At 43.5% G+C, this 14,587-nt stretch overlaps 1 protein-coding gene across 2 annotated transcripts in view; it reads left to right on the top strand.

Moving 5' to 3' along the window:
• The window catches only part of LOC134422044 (uncharacterized), a 30,599-nt gene extending 18,407 nt beyond the window's left edge, over window positions 1-12,192 (top strand). For both annotated transcript variants that reach the window (XM_063163678.1, XM_063163680.1), the window contains exons 4-9: window positions 1,564-1,750; window positions 2,551-2,705; window positions 4,004-4,030; window positions 5,482-5,600; window positions 9,412-9,536; window positions 10,033-12,192. In XM_063163678.1, the coding sequence (XP_063019748.1) occupies window positions 1,564-1,750; window positions 2,551-2,705; window positions 4,004-4,030; window positions 5,482-5,600; window positions 9,412-9,508 (585 nt within the window). In that variant the 3' untranslated portion in view covers window positions 9,509-9,536; window positions 10,033-12,192. The remainder of the gene's footprint in view (window positions 1-1,563; window positions 1,751-2,550; window positions 2,706-4,003; window positions 4,031-5,481; window positions 5,601-9,411; window positions 9,537-10,032) is intronic.
• Window positions 12,193-14,587: the final 2,395 nt, after the last annotated feature.

The raw sequence follows: 14,587 nt of genomic DNA, 5'->3' as shown, positions 1-14,587 counted from the left end.
TGCAGAGCAGAGTAGCTTGTCATTTCCATGTACCCATCTCTCACACTCAGAGGAATGCAGCCTCCTACATAGAGCCTGGGAATTGTTAACACATTTCTTGAAGCTTTACAACTGTGAGTCATTGCTCAAAGTAACTCTTCCAAGCTGCAAAATCATCTGGTGTACATGCCCCCTCCCCAGCTCCCACTGAAATGAAAGGCGCTGTGCTTTCATTTAAATATTTGAAACTTTGATCTTTTTGGTACTTCTGAAGGTCTCTCAGCAGTGTCTTCTCAGATGCATTTGTCTCATACTGTTCAGTGGGGAATTGGATTCTCAGATGTAACATTCAGTGCTTGCAGTGTGGTTTAAAAAACTGGACACTCTCAGGTATCCTGTGGAGACTGGATCTCCTACATTTGAGCAGTTCTCCATCATTTTGTTCTTCAGTCATAGCCCCTCTGAATTGAAGAGGAACACTGGCCATGAAACATGAAGATTGCCATCCATAATTTGGAGGGGTCCAAAGACTCCTTTACAAACCATGTTCACTCTCCATGTAGACTATGAGCATGGAAAGGTTTCCATGTCCCAGACATGGCTAGGGAAGACACAACCCCCAAAACATGGGGTTAGCATGGTATTAGGAGCTGGTCACGAGGATTGTAGATACCCAATGCTCGCAATGCTGTTCTTGAGAGGTGCACAGACATCACCACAGAATGGCTTTGATCCTGGAACACAAAGGGAACACTGCTGCTCCACATCCTTTCTTTACAGGGAAATCTATAATACCATGGGCCAAAACCAGCATCTTTCATCAGATTTGCTAAGCATCTCCCAAAGGTATTGATAATGCAAAGTACCACACTGCTGTAACAACATATGCAGATGAGAAGTGACATTGAAACTGTCCGTTTCTTGGGGGTCTCTAGAGGTGGTAAACTGGTGTTGGCCTGTCCTAGTTCCAACACCAGTAAACACTTTGGTTCCCTTTCTGCTTCAGCTGGATAAAGTTCTCCTTCCTTCCTACCCTACTAAACTCTTCTGCCACAGGGTTGTACAAGGTAGAAAATCTCCCCTTCCTCACCCCACCAGCAACAGCAGAAGTACACTGACTGAGATACCACATACAGTCCATTTGGCCAGTAACACACAAGAAAACTGTGGCATCCCATCAATAAAAATACAAGATATTGTTGTCTGTGCATGCTCCAAAACAAATAACATCTTAAAATATGAGTCATTGTTATAACTGATCTGTTTATTTACACTAATGCCTCTGAGCAGCTCTCTGTTTAGAAACTCATATTCAATTCCTTCTGGGAAACAAACTGAAAAGATGCTGAGTATCAGGCAATTTAAGTTAAATGCTAATGAAGCCATGAAAGCTCTGTATTACTAACTACAGGGTGTTCAGCATTTTAGAGAATTAAATAATTTGTCTGTGTTCTGGTGGGTCCTAGGACAAGGATGGACATCCCTGGACTGGAATGTTTACAATTCCTCTGTAGTGTCACACCACCCATTACCTTGGGTTGTTGCAGTCTGAGAGCCTGCATACTTTCTTTTTGTCTGGTACAGGAATACATTCTGCAGCACTGCTCCTGTGGAGCTGCCAGTATCTTCCTTAAGTCATATCAAGACATGAAAACAAATTTTGCTGGGAGGAGCAGACCTCATAGCCTTTTGGTTCAGACTGGAAACCCTTCTGATCTTTCCATCATCCCAGAAATAGGAGCGAACACCGAGAAGCTGAGCAGCTGCAATGGTGAGTTCAAATACCTCTAACATGCCCTCCCGTTTGCCACCACTTGGTCAAACAAGCTGATCAGTCACTTTCTTTTCCCAAGGAAAGACAGTTGGGAACCAAGCAAGGTTTTAGTAGAACTAAACCCTAGCTGAAATCCAAGAGAAGCAATGTAAAATGCTCTCTCTCTGTACCTAGGATTTTAACACTGGCTGCTTCATGTGTGTGAATTGGGGTTTTTTGCTTTGCAGCTGTGGCTGTAAAGATTAGGACAAGTGAATTATAAAATAGATCTCTTGGAAAATTAGCATGCCTGAATGGGACCATTAGTGGAGCCCCCCTCCACCCAGGCAAGGTAGGATTTGATCTAAGATGGAAAACCTTATGCATGTTGTTAGTCGTCTACTCTCTCAAGTAGGCATGGAACAAATTCCTGGAGGGTGACTTATTCTATAGACCAAGTGGAAATAAGCCCCAGCTGCAAAGCTTGGATCCAGAGATCAGTTTTTCCAGATGGCTGAGAAACTGGGCTCAGCCTACTGATGATAAAGCCAGATGAAAAGTCTGTTAGTCTGTCACTAAATCAGCCAGATCAGTTTATTTCAAACCTTGGATTTCAGCTTTTTTCTAATACCTGGTGAAACATAGAACAACTTCATTGCAGGATTGAGTCAGAGCCTTTGGCATCACACGGGGTCTTATCCCATCTTTAAGTCCTTAGAGTTCTCATCCCATCTGAAGCCATAACTTGCTGCCAGCACTGCCCAGAGGCCAACCTAGCAGGACACTGCTAAGGAATAAGTCTTTGAATTTCATTGCAGGAAGTGAGAGATATCTGGAATCAGGAAAGAGCCAGCCGATGATGGGGCTCAGAAAGTCAGCAAACAATAAGAACAACAAGGAGAATGAGTTCAGAGAAGTTGGGAGTATGGCAGAGGGACAGGCTTTTCTGTCAAAGGACCCTGCAGTAAGAAAGGTGAGTGATAAGCTTGGAACCTAGCTCTGAGTGGGACCTGTGGGAGAAGCAGAGAGAAGTTCTGCTCAGGCAGATCATAGTGAGGTGCCAGGACAGCAAGCCAGCCTTGTCTGCTACTGAGTGGAACTGGGCCAGCGAGGGTTAGGGGGATCTGTGTCTCTCTACTCCCAACCTTAAATGAAGAAGGACTATGTCTATATGCCAAGAAAGGCACAAATGGATCACTGGTGCAGGGGAGAGGAGCACTGCAGACAGCAACATGGGGTGCTCATGCAACGTCATCAACTCCAAATAACTTACTGTGTGGACTCAGTCATAAGTATCTCCACTACTGATGCTAGTGAGATTAAACCAAGTTTTCATTAACAGTAATAAAAATTTTAGTGGATCAATCCTTAGCTGGTCACACTTATTACCAGACTGGCAGCATATCAATGTAATTAGCTCCAGTCCTCAAAGCATGTTCCAGGGAATGTGTTTCAGCAAATCTGTGTCACTGAAGTCCAAGGGAGTGAGGATGAATGCTTTCCTCTCCCTTTCTTTCCCATTGTTTGTGCCTGCCTCAGCACTTTCATGTTCCGGTGGGGTTCAGAAGTGCTGAAATGCCAGAGCAGAGACTCTAATCAGAGTATTCCCAGCCCTGCAAACAGGAAAGAGGAAGGAGTAGGTCTCTCACAGGGAAGACCTCATGAAATTTCCACCCTTAAGCTGCAAATGAGTCACAAACATTTCAATGAACTTCAGAACCCAAATTAAGGCTGAGGCCTGAAAGGTGCTCCATGCTCTGCCTTGTGTCCAGTCAGCTTTCGGAGTATTTTAAGCATGTGGGAACTTCTGATGACTTTACAGGACCATAGAATCGAGATCCATGCTCTTTAACCTGAATCCTCATCCTCTCTTGCTACATCACACCTTAGTATTGTCACTTAGTATTGGATTTTGTACCCTGAACATGAAAGGCTCCATTTATTCCTACAGTGCAGGTATTGTAGGAATTCTGTACAGGGAATTCTGTACTGTATGGGAATTCTGTCTGTTACACTCATGCCCAGGCTACTAGGTACTAGACACATAAACTGGCAGTTTAAATACAAAAGAGAGGTGAGAGGTGGATGGAGAAAGAAGGGATTATCACACATGTGGGGGACTGAGTCTAAAAAGAAATGAAGGTCTCGACCAAGGCTATGAGTACATTCCAGTGCAGAGCTGAGAACAGAGAACAGTCTGTTGCAAATGCTGTGAGTTGGTCTCGCTGTCCTGTTATTTATCAATGTAAATAAATTCCCTTTTGTTTTTAGGCTCTGGACGTCAGCAAGAACATCTCGGTATGTACTGCCTTTGCAGAATATATTTAACTTGTGTCTACATTATCAGGGAGTAAGCCCGTGTAGTGCACACCATTGTATGAACAAAAGAGGTTTACTCACCCCCAAAGTTTACTCTCATGGACGGACGACAGGAACATCAGCTGCTCAGGCTTTCTGCGGTATCAGCAGTGCTTGCTTGTCCAAGACATCACCAGCACAACGAGGGACTAACTGCTGAGGCCTCAAAACCCTTCCACAGTACACGTTAATCCTAGCAGTAAACACAGAGGTTTGCTATTTCCTTGAGTAAACAGTCTTGCTTACAGGCAATTAACTCAATAGCACTGAATCAGGTGTTGCAGTTCTCAGCTGAGCCATGCCTCATCTGAAGTTTTGAACTGAAAACTTTGCAGATTCCCAAGAACTATTGCAATAGGCATTGCTGGGGCTGGTAAGTGTGGCTGCGCAGCTGCCAGGTTGGCCCCAAGGTGCCAACTACTACAACTCCTGTAGTAATGGCTCTGCTGGTGGCACAGCAGCACCGGCAGAGAGTGAGGAGGAACCTTGGGAGAGGGCAAAACAATGTCAGGAACATGACAATGATCTGAGAAATTCACTGAAATGGGAATAATTTCTCTCTGTTATGCTAGTTCTGGGACATGATAATTTTTGTTCTGTTCCCCAGGTTTTCCAGTCATCACTTTAGGAAATTTAAAACAATATTGGAAAAAATAAATTAATTTTTTGGATTCAGAGTTCCGTTTAGTTCACGCGTCCAGATAAGCCCAGGCTGGAGAGACCAAAGATTAGAGATGGCCTCCTGAGACTCCCTGACCTCCTGATAATCTCTATTAGCATTTCAAATGTAAGGCCAATAGCTGTGGCTTGCTGAGTGACAGGGAAACAAAGGCTTGATCTCCTAATTCGTGTTCCACAAAAGCTACCACCTTAAAAAAGGCCGATACCAATGCACCTGGCCTAATAGAAAGGATAAGACAGTCGAAGTGCCTTTTTGGGTTTCATTGTAAAGGCCCCCTGCATGCATCTGAGTAGGTAGAAAACCAAACCAATCTTCTCCTTTAGCATAGCATAACAATAGGGTAAAACGTGCTCTTAGGCAGCTACTCAGCATTCACCAGTGAGGGCACCTCACTCTCTTAAAGCCTAAATCAGAAAGAACAGCAGAGTCCTAGGCAGAGAAATGTTACCAAGCAAAATATGAAAAAGATAGTATTACTCAGAGTTCATCCATCTTGTCTCCTTGTCGTATACAGGTACAGGTTGGCCACTGGGCATCATTGCAGTGTTAAAAATTCTTTTGTGGGCCCTGACCCCTATCTGTCTGAAATAAAGAAATTTCCCTTTTCCCACCACCCTGGAATATCCCAAAGCATCATGTGTTGGCCAGATAAAGTCTGCCAGCAACTTGCCTCTGGTCTTTTAAGTTGTGGTTTCTTTTTGCTCCCTAGGGTGAGAGCCATGCTTGGAGGAGAATGAGAGATCTTATGAGGAAGACAAGGTTGACAAACCAGAACAAGCTGGGGTTGTCTTCTGCTGCTCTGAAGAGATCCTGCCCACAGTTGTATAGGTGAGAGAATACTGTGGGAGATTTTCACTTAGTGTTGGGAGGAGGTGGTAGAAGCTTTAGCTCTGGGTGTTGCTGTCTGGAGAAGACCACTCCTTACCTTATTTCCATTGCATATGCTGGTCCTGGCTAGCAGTAGTGTTTGCTTCCTTAGTGCCCAGATAATCCAGGATCCCAACTGGATGTTACCCATGTGAAAATCATGGAAACATTAGTGTCACTAAAATAAGGGGCTTCTCCCTAGCTGTGCAAGGGGATGATGACAATTAGCCAGAGCTGTCTATAGCCTAGTTATTTGTCTTTCTTCTCCCTCCTAAGCATTGCAGTCAGCACTAATGTTCTCTTTTGTCCACTTTCCCACCTTTCCTCCAGTGGGACCAACTATATTGTACCTGATGTGTGTTGGGATGGGACAGTCAGGATCAGCTGGATGGTTTTGTCAGAAGAAGGAGAGGTGAAGTTTGCTGAGTGTGTGCTTATGGGTGGGACCGTTTGTTGCTGTAGATGAATATTTGGATCAAGTATGAGGTCTTATTTCGATTAAGGGATCCATGCTCCTCCCTTGGGCCACTTTGTCTAGCAGGTTGGTTGTAGCCTGGCCTCTGAACTAAACTGTGTTGTGCATGTCCATCTGACAGTTCTGCTTGCACAGATATTCCCTGTGCACTTGCCAAGTCCTCCCAGCTAGTCTGGTGAATTTGGAGTGTTTGTGCGTGTAATCAGGTAACAGGAAGAGCCTGGGCATCTTAGTCACCAAAGCAGGAGCATTACATGGAGCTGTGCACCTCCCTGTATGTTTTTTCAGCTGAGGTCTCAGTAACCTCCAGCGGAACAGCTCAAATGTGCTTAAGTCCTCCTCCAGTTTTAGAGGGGGTGATGGTGGGGAAACAGCAGTTGTTTAAGCACTCAGGAATGTCCTATTGTTCCCCTTAAGACAGCCTGTACCTACCTTACAAAATGCATAAGGGAACTGGGAATCTTATAATTACAGCTGGAAAAAAAAAATCCTCTGTAATACATGGAGTGATTTTTCCAGCTGGGAAAAGGTTGGTTGGGGCCCAAGCATATGTAACAGGAGAGCTTCCTCCTATTGTTTGGGAAACTGAAAGAAACACAAAGCAGAGAGAGATCAAACAGTTCCATCTAAAATAGATGGTGAACCAGCTGGGGAAAAAATACAAACTCCTGTGAACCTTCCCTCTAAACCTGAATAGAACCAGCACTTTTATTTCAGCTTCACAAAAGTTCTGTCTCTGTAACTTTCTGCTTGCCCTATCTCCACAGCACAGAGGACAGCTCCAGCAGTCCCTGCATAAGAATTGAAGGCTAGGTCCTCAGCTGCCTAAATTAATGTATTTCCAATGAAGGGTCAGCCCAACAGCTCCTAGAAATTCTAGCTCCCTAGAAATTAGTCTCCTAGAATGGACAACTACAGCTATCATGGAAATGCTGTACAATGAGATGCCAAATGAACGGTCTTTTTGCCTGGCTGTATCCAGGCATTTTCATTACACTGCTTTTTGCAGGTTGTTTTCAGTAGCTGATGAATGGCCTTTTCTTCTACGTTCTCCTCCTGTATATCTCCATAAAACCCTTGCCTCTACTCGTGCCCCTTATCTCCCTCCATTTCCTTTTCTCCTTCATTCTAGCTCTTATTCCTCACCCCATCTGTATTTGGCCTTGCTATTTTTACCCCAAACCTAGCAATAGAACCCTGTCCTTTTCACTGGTGTGTGGAAAAGCTGGGCACCTTGTTCATGTGGCAGCTTGGATATGCAGTTGCCCTCAGGCTCCCATGAAGTAAAAAGTTAGGCTTAATGGATCAATGACAGACCAGCAAATGCTGCTGGACAATAAGAGGGACCCTTCCTGCAGCAGTACCAGAATGGTAAAGCAATAAAGGCTCACTCATCTGCAAATCTTGGCAAAGCAAACCTTGAAGCCCTGATACTCTCAGCATTTAAAGCCACTGTTATAATTGATGAAACAGATTTGTCCTGGCTCCTGGTCCTGTTTGTACACGCAGACATAAAGAGTTGGCTGGCTTTTGCTTACCTGGGTTTTTTTGGGCTCCAGGTCTTGCACTGGAACAGGCTGGAGCCTGGTGCCCTGTATTAACATACAGCTCTGAAGGAGTCAGAGATTTATTGCTTTTGACACCCAGTCCCACTTGAGTCATTTGGGCAATTAGAGAAAGTCTCTTTGTTTTTGTTGTTGTAACTAGGTCAAAACAAATCCCCTTTCATGCTCCTACTCTGTGTATGATGAATGATCTGCTGCAGGGTAGTTGTTTTGTTTTTCTTTTCTGTCTCTCTCTTTTTTTTTTTTTTTAACATCCACAAAAGAATTCTCATAGCAGAGAGAACTTGGTTCTTTCAACGGGAGAGAGGGGAGGCCTGCCAAGGTAAACATACTGGCACAAGACTCAGTGGTTTGCCATACATTGTTTTAAACAGGCTCAGGTTTTAATTTCATTTTCTTTTTCTTGCTAATACATTTGCTCCTGCAAAGCAAGATCTATTCTGTGCAAAGGACCAGAACAGACTGATGACTGATTTCATTGTGGTGTTGTGAACTTAAGCAGCACATGGTCCTCCACTTTCCAGGGCAGGATCTAATGTAGGCAATCCCCTCCTGACATTCCAGTGCAGATATACCCACCTGGGTGTCTATGGGAGCTTTAACACAGATGCATGGGCATGAACTTACCTCAAATACAGTATTTTTCATGGTAAAGATGATAGTTTCAGTTTGAAGCCACCAAAAGCTTGCAGCTGTATGATGCCTACTTTGTGGTTAGTGTGAAGTAAGCTAGCAAGGACAGTGCAGTTCTAACATTACAAAACCTCATCTTCAATATTGTGTGGTAAAGGTTGAAAAGGGCACAAGAACCTCAGACTCGGGTCTGAATGACGCTCTTCACATGGAAGATTATTACTAAGGTATTCTCAGCCCTGTGCTTAGGGTTGAGAAGCCACCAAAGAATTAAAGAACATCAAAGAAGAAGATTGACTGGTCTATTGTAAAAGAGCTAGGAGCAGAACAAAACATAAACATTTACAACATTTAGGAAAAACCCCAATATAGTAGTGCACAAAATAATGAGTCTGCACCACGTTAATCAGGACTTCGAGTTGAAAATTTTTCAAATTGAAGATTTGAAGTAAATATCTATTAGCTATTTATTTTCTGTAAATAACTTTCAAATATTGCTTTAAAAAAAAAACAAAAAAACCAAATGACAGCTTTTTTTTTTTTTTCTTAAACAGAACCTATTTTAAAGATGTGTCTAGAAAGTGTTTCAAAAGGTTTGTCTGTCATAAGTCCTGGAGGCCTGAGCTAACTAAGTAATTTCAACCAAACAGGATGTATTCTACTCATTGCAATCACATGTAATAAATAACATACAGAAAATTAAGCTGGAGACAGTCCACAGGAGCTAGCTTAGTGCTGCTCTTCAAAACACTTCATTTCCTTACTATTTTAGGCCAGAAATTTTAACTTCTGTATGATGTTCAGCCACAAGTCTATCCCCTGTCTTCCAGCTAGGCAGAAAATACTGGTTGCTCTGAACAAAATGATGTTTGCGTCCATCCATTACAATGTGGCTCCTTGCCAATTGCTGCATCTTGTGGCTCTTTTTTTGGATGCTGCCACAAATATTTGGACAACATCTGTTAGGGAATTTCACACTGGAGAGGGGGAAGCTGCATTGGGTATAGCTTAGATACATATGCACAGCATATTAATGTTAAGAACACAGCCATGCATTCTGGCCACTGTCAACTTGACTTGTATTTTTCCATTTGTTAAGGCCAGATATTATGTCTTCAGACCTGAGGAAAACTGAGAGGAACTCCATGATTGTTCTGGGACAAAATACAAAGAATGAAAACTTATGGCCTTTCTGATGACCTGAGTCAAATGGAGCAAGGTGAAGTAAGTAAAGCAGCTTGTGTTTCTTTGTGGGTTGGGGCTTTTCACCTCTTCTTGGCACAAAAACGAGGCAGTCCTGTCCCTACATCCAGACACACTCCAGCTTGCAAGGACAGAAATAGGTCCAGTTTTTGAAGTTCAAATGATGCAGATTGATGTCTACTGAGAACTAGCCCATATATCTTCATTTTAATAGCCCCCCAGCTTTTGGCCTATATTTTTTTTAACCCACAATTTAAAGGCTACTATAGTCATACAGGCTACATCACACAGCCTTTTTACAAAACATAAAAGGCACTAAATTAATTTATCTGCAGTCAGTCAAATGACTTCTAAATAATAAGCCAACAAGATGTCTTGGGAAAGAGACAATCTGTCCTTAATAAAGACTAAAAGAAAACCAGCCTCAGCTTCATCTTCTACCTTCCCAACTCAACCCACAGGCTAAATACAGAGAAACTCTCTCTAACCTCACATTCACTGCATGTTTCTGTTTCAGAAAGTCAAGGCAAGAACACCAAAGGACACGAAATCAAGAATCCCGGGGTTACTCTGTGCAATGTATATCCTACAATTGTCAACAGAGCAACTCTGAATTGAGTGTTGGAAGGGAAAGAGGGAAGGGGGATGTTGAGAAGGGTCTGTGGGCAGATACATGCTCAACTACATATGGCTTCGCTCCCAAATCTGAAGTGTACTTTAAAAAGTCAAGCCACAGATGAAAATTGCTGTTAGCATCTTGGCAACACAAGCAACAGGGACTTTTAAGATTTGGAAAGTCTTCTCTGGGTTGGGAACAGAATTACCTGAAACACCAAAGTTTTAAAACTATCATTACTTTCTGGGGACTTCTCCAGCTGAAATAAACATTAGCTTTATGGGACTTAGCATCATCTGGAGGAGTGCCAGAGACTCATTGCCCAGAGCAGAGGTGACTATTGAAAGGACAGCCTCCTCCCTCTGGGAACTTGAGTTGCAGTCTCTGTCCCCAGCACAGTTCCTCCCTTCAGAGCAGCCTATAGACAGCTGTGCCATTTCACTGGAATCCAACAGAAAAACTAAGTATGTAAAGCTGAGGTCATTCCTGAATCTACTACTAGCTTCCTGTCCTGTGGGCCTGCTCCTTCTGCAGGGGTCCCTGGACTCTGGTGCTACCCTGCACAGTAGTTGGCATTGTACACACTCATCGTAAAGACCAGAATAAGCAGCACTGCAGGAATTAGCCTTTCAAGAGACTGGAGGGGCATCCAGGGCAGCCTCTGCCCCAGCCATTGTGTAATCAATCTTTTTCTCTTTTTTTGATGGGGGGCAAGACACCAGGCTTGAATTCCTACTTTTAAGTCCCATTGAGGTGCTCTGTTTGTGCAGGTGGGGGCCTGAGGCTGTAGGTGGAGCTGTCATGCTGCTGTATGGCTCTGCCTGCTCTCTCTCTCTCTCTCTCTCTCTCTACTGGGAAAAGTTGAGGAGAGCAAGGCTACAAGGGAAAGAAATTAAAATAGATTCTTTATAAACTGGTGCTCTTTTGGGATGCACTAACTGTGAAACACCATGACTGTGTGTGGTAGCTGCCTACATGTCCACTGCTTCCTGAGTCAAGGAACAGGCAGTGCATGCTTCTGAATGTCCCATGGTTGCAGAGGTCTCTGCACACTTAGCTCTTATTAGTGCTGGCAAAGTAATTAATACACATGGGGTAAAGATTTAAGTAAACTAACATTGCTTCTTGATAAAGGATTGTTCTACCCCATAAATTATAATATAATTACAAGTCAAGCAATTGCAGATTAAAAATCCCTCCCCAACCCCAACTTGCCTGAGAACCAAGATTTGACAAGCTGGCAGGAATGATCAGCTTCAGCAGGCTTAGTCTTTCCATAACAGATGCTTCTTCCTTGCTCACCCACATCAGCTGGAACCATTGCAGTCCTCCAAACCAGAACAAGATCTTTTCTGGGATTCAGAGCATCTCAGCCATGCCATTCCAGGGCCAGTATAGTTTGCAGGGATGAGTGAGGGCAGGGTTCAAGTACTCAGAGGGACTGCTACTGTTGTTACTTAGCATCTCACTAAAACTCCACAAACACAATGACCAAACCCCACAACCCAAACCCAAATCCCCATTAAAAAGAAAAAAAAGGCTGTGCTGACTCAAGGTTGGCACCCTAAAGTAGGTGCTGTGTTTAATGTTTCAGCTGTAGCTGCTGCTACAGGACTTGGTTATTCACTGTATATCTTGCTAGCTTCATCCAAAGCTAGAAAGATTTATGACTTGATTATTCTGTGAATATTCTGTATATATCTCCATAAATACAGGGGACAAAATTCCTGCATTAACTTACAACCTCCATTAGCCCTCCAGCTTTTTTACAGTGACTGTACAGAATGTGAATCAGTGCAAACTGAATTTAAAGTGTTTTAAGACATAGCATCATGAGCTGGTATTTTCTACAACCCTCTCTATTCATGGTATAAGTTTGTTGGGTGTTTTTTTTTTTAACTAAGATAAACTAGCACTCTTCTTTATTATAGCATTATGTTAAATATGTTCATGTATTTGTCAGAAATAAATGTATTTATAATGTGTAACATACTGTATAGTTCTCCACTCCAGGATCCATTGTAATCCAAGCATAAGAAATTAATAAAAGTATCACTATTATGGTGTCTTCAGATACTTTATTAATGAACACCTGGCTTTTAGTATAGCACTGCCACACCTTCAGGGTATCAGGTGAGCAGAGCTAGTCAAGAAAGGAATTGTTACCTCCAAGCTTTTAAAGGTCTTCTTTAGCTTTGGTAAAGAAGCAAGTTTGCTCTTTGGAAGCAGCTGCTATTCTCAAAGATCTAGAGGGTGAGGAGAGGCTTTTGAAAGTTCAGGTATGACAAAACACATATGTTAATTTTGAGCAGCCTTGTATTAGGTGCTGTTGCTGGACTTTGCTTCCAGAGACAGGCAGCACACACAGCACTCCCAAGAAGAATCAATGAAGGCACTGGGACAAAGTGTGCTGCTGCTCAGCACTGCGGTTCCTTTCTGAAAATCTGGATTCCGTAGCAGCACTGCACAACAGCCTCAAATGACAGATCCTAGCTGGACTCCTGGCTGCTCTTCCTCAGCCCTGATTCCCAGCCAGCAGCAGCCTCCTGGACAGAGCAGCTTCCTTTCCCCTGCAGGTGTCTAAGGCACTGTGTACAGCACCCCCCAACAGCTTTAACTGAACTGTATAACCAAGTGATACAGAGTGAAGCTAAAGAGGGTGCTGGCACAAGAATTTACACACAGATATTCAAAAGAAAGTCGTGGTGAAAAGTCAATGAGACTCAACTAAAGAGAGACCTAAAAAACAAGTTATCCAGAAGTGCATCTGTGGAGGTAGAAGGGAATAACACACTTTTGCAGAAGCAAATAACAGGAGCCATGAGAGCCACTAACACCCCAGTGGCATTGGAGAACAGGCAGTGAACACAGGGCCAGTGAACAGAGGAGGAAACCTCCAGGTTGTCTTTCACCCTGTACCAGTGCTTCAGAAGAGCAACTCCCATCTCACTGCTGCTCAGAGCCTTCTTGCCAGCTGAGGACCAAGTAGCAAGCCTTAAACACAGAAGACTCCCCAGAGTGGATAAGGAAATTAACTTTATTCCTTTGCTCACCCACCTCCACTTAGCACTGCACATACCCTACACTAAGAATCATACCAGCCTCCCACACATAGCTTTGCACCAAAAGGCACAGTGTCTGCAGGGGACTCCGCAATTCCCACAGGATACACACCCAGAGCTCCCTGCCACTTTGGAATGGTTCAGTAACCCAGCAAAGGGCAGCAGAGGCTTAACTCTCACAGCCCTTTCAGCATCCCCACAGTCATCCGAGCTCTCTAAGCAATTATTTCTGTTTCCCTTACTGGGGCAAAGGAAAGTTCCAGTAGCAAACAGGAGGTGTTTAGGTCTTGGCTTACACGCACACAGTTAAGACCAGTGCCAGAGCACCCTGCCTGGTGCACTGAGGTGTGGTTTATATTACTCCTTTAACTGCCCAGTTAAATAACATTACAGACTGCTACTAAAGACTTGTCATGAGGCACATTATGAGCTGACACTCAGCTTTCCCAGACAGAGCTCCACCTGTACCAAGGTCATTTAGTTGCCAGAAGCCTGTTCCAAAGTAAGAGGCTGTTTGACCTGTCTTCAGATGACGTTTTTTTCCTGCCCGTGATCTCCTTCTCCCTCCCACCATACAACTCGGAACAGTCTTTTCATCTGGTTAGATTTTGAAAGAACACAAGACGAAGATTACTGGTTATCCTGAGAGTAGGAGGGAAAAGCATTTCTACCAGAAAAATAAAAACATAAGATTACTCCTGAACTTTCTTGGAATAGGAAAGGAAGTAGAACACAGATCCCACCACTCATTAACGTGCTCCAATCACACAGGATCAACAGAACCTAATTAAAAAGAACAACACCTACTGCCTCAAGCAAGTTACTGATCAGTTCTTTTCTTCCATGTATAAGTGCTAATCCTCCCTTTTAAAGGCCCCAAAGCAATACAATTAAGGCTTCTCTCCTGCCCTTAACAGGAAGAATTTCTAATTAAGCCTTAGAGGAAAAAAGGGAAAAGTATTTTTCCTTCTTCTCAAGGACTACCCCATCAGCTACAAGCAGATCTCAGTGTAAGTGCAAGCACCAGAGCTGCCCCAGGCTGGGCAGGAAGGAGGAGGTGGAGCCCTGTTTCCCCTCTACTGCCTGGAGAGCTCTGCTGTACTGTTTTCAGCCAGGACTTCAGAAAGCCAAGAGGGATGCTGCCCAGCTGCTGGGACTGACAACACCACACTGAACCACCCCTGATGTTCAAAAAGGCAAGGCTTTTTTCTCATGTAAAAGAAACAAGTTAAAAATTAAGAAAAGCTGTTGTATGCTAACAGCTATGTCAAATCAGCCTTGATCCAAGACCTTTGAAGACTCCTAACTGCCTGTTGTCACATTAAAGCTTAAGAGTAGCTCCAAGTTAGATTTTTTCCCCCTGAATTTCAGACCACCTAGGCCCTTTTATTTTT

The sequence above is a fragment of the Melospiza melodia genome, chromosome 9, assembly GCF_035770615.1.
Source record: "Melospiza melodia melodia isolate bMelMel2 chromosome 9, bMelMel2.pri, whole genome shotgun sequence".
In the NCBI taxonomy this organism is placed as follows: domain Eukaryota; kingdom Metazoa; phylum Chordata; class Aves; order Passeriformes; family Passerellidae; genus Melospiza; species Melospiza melodia.
Note: the sequence above shows the minus strand (reverse complement) of the source record. Positions and strands in the feature narration are given on the sequence as shown.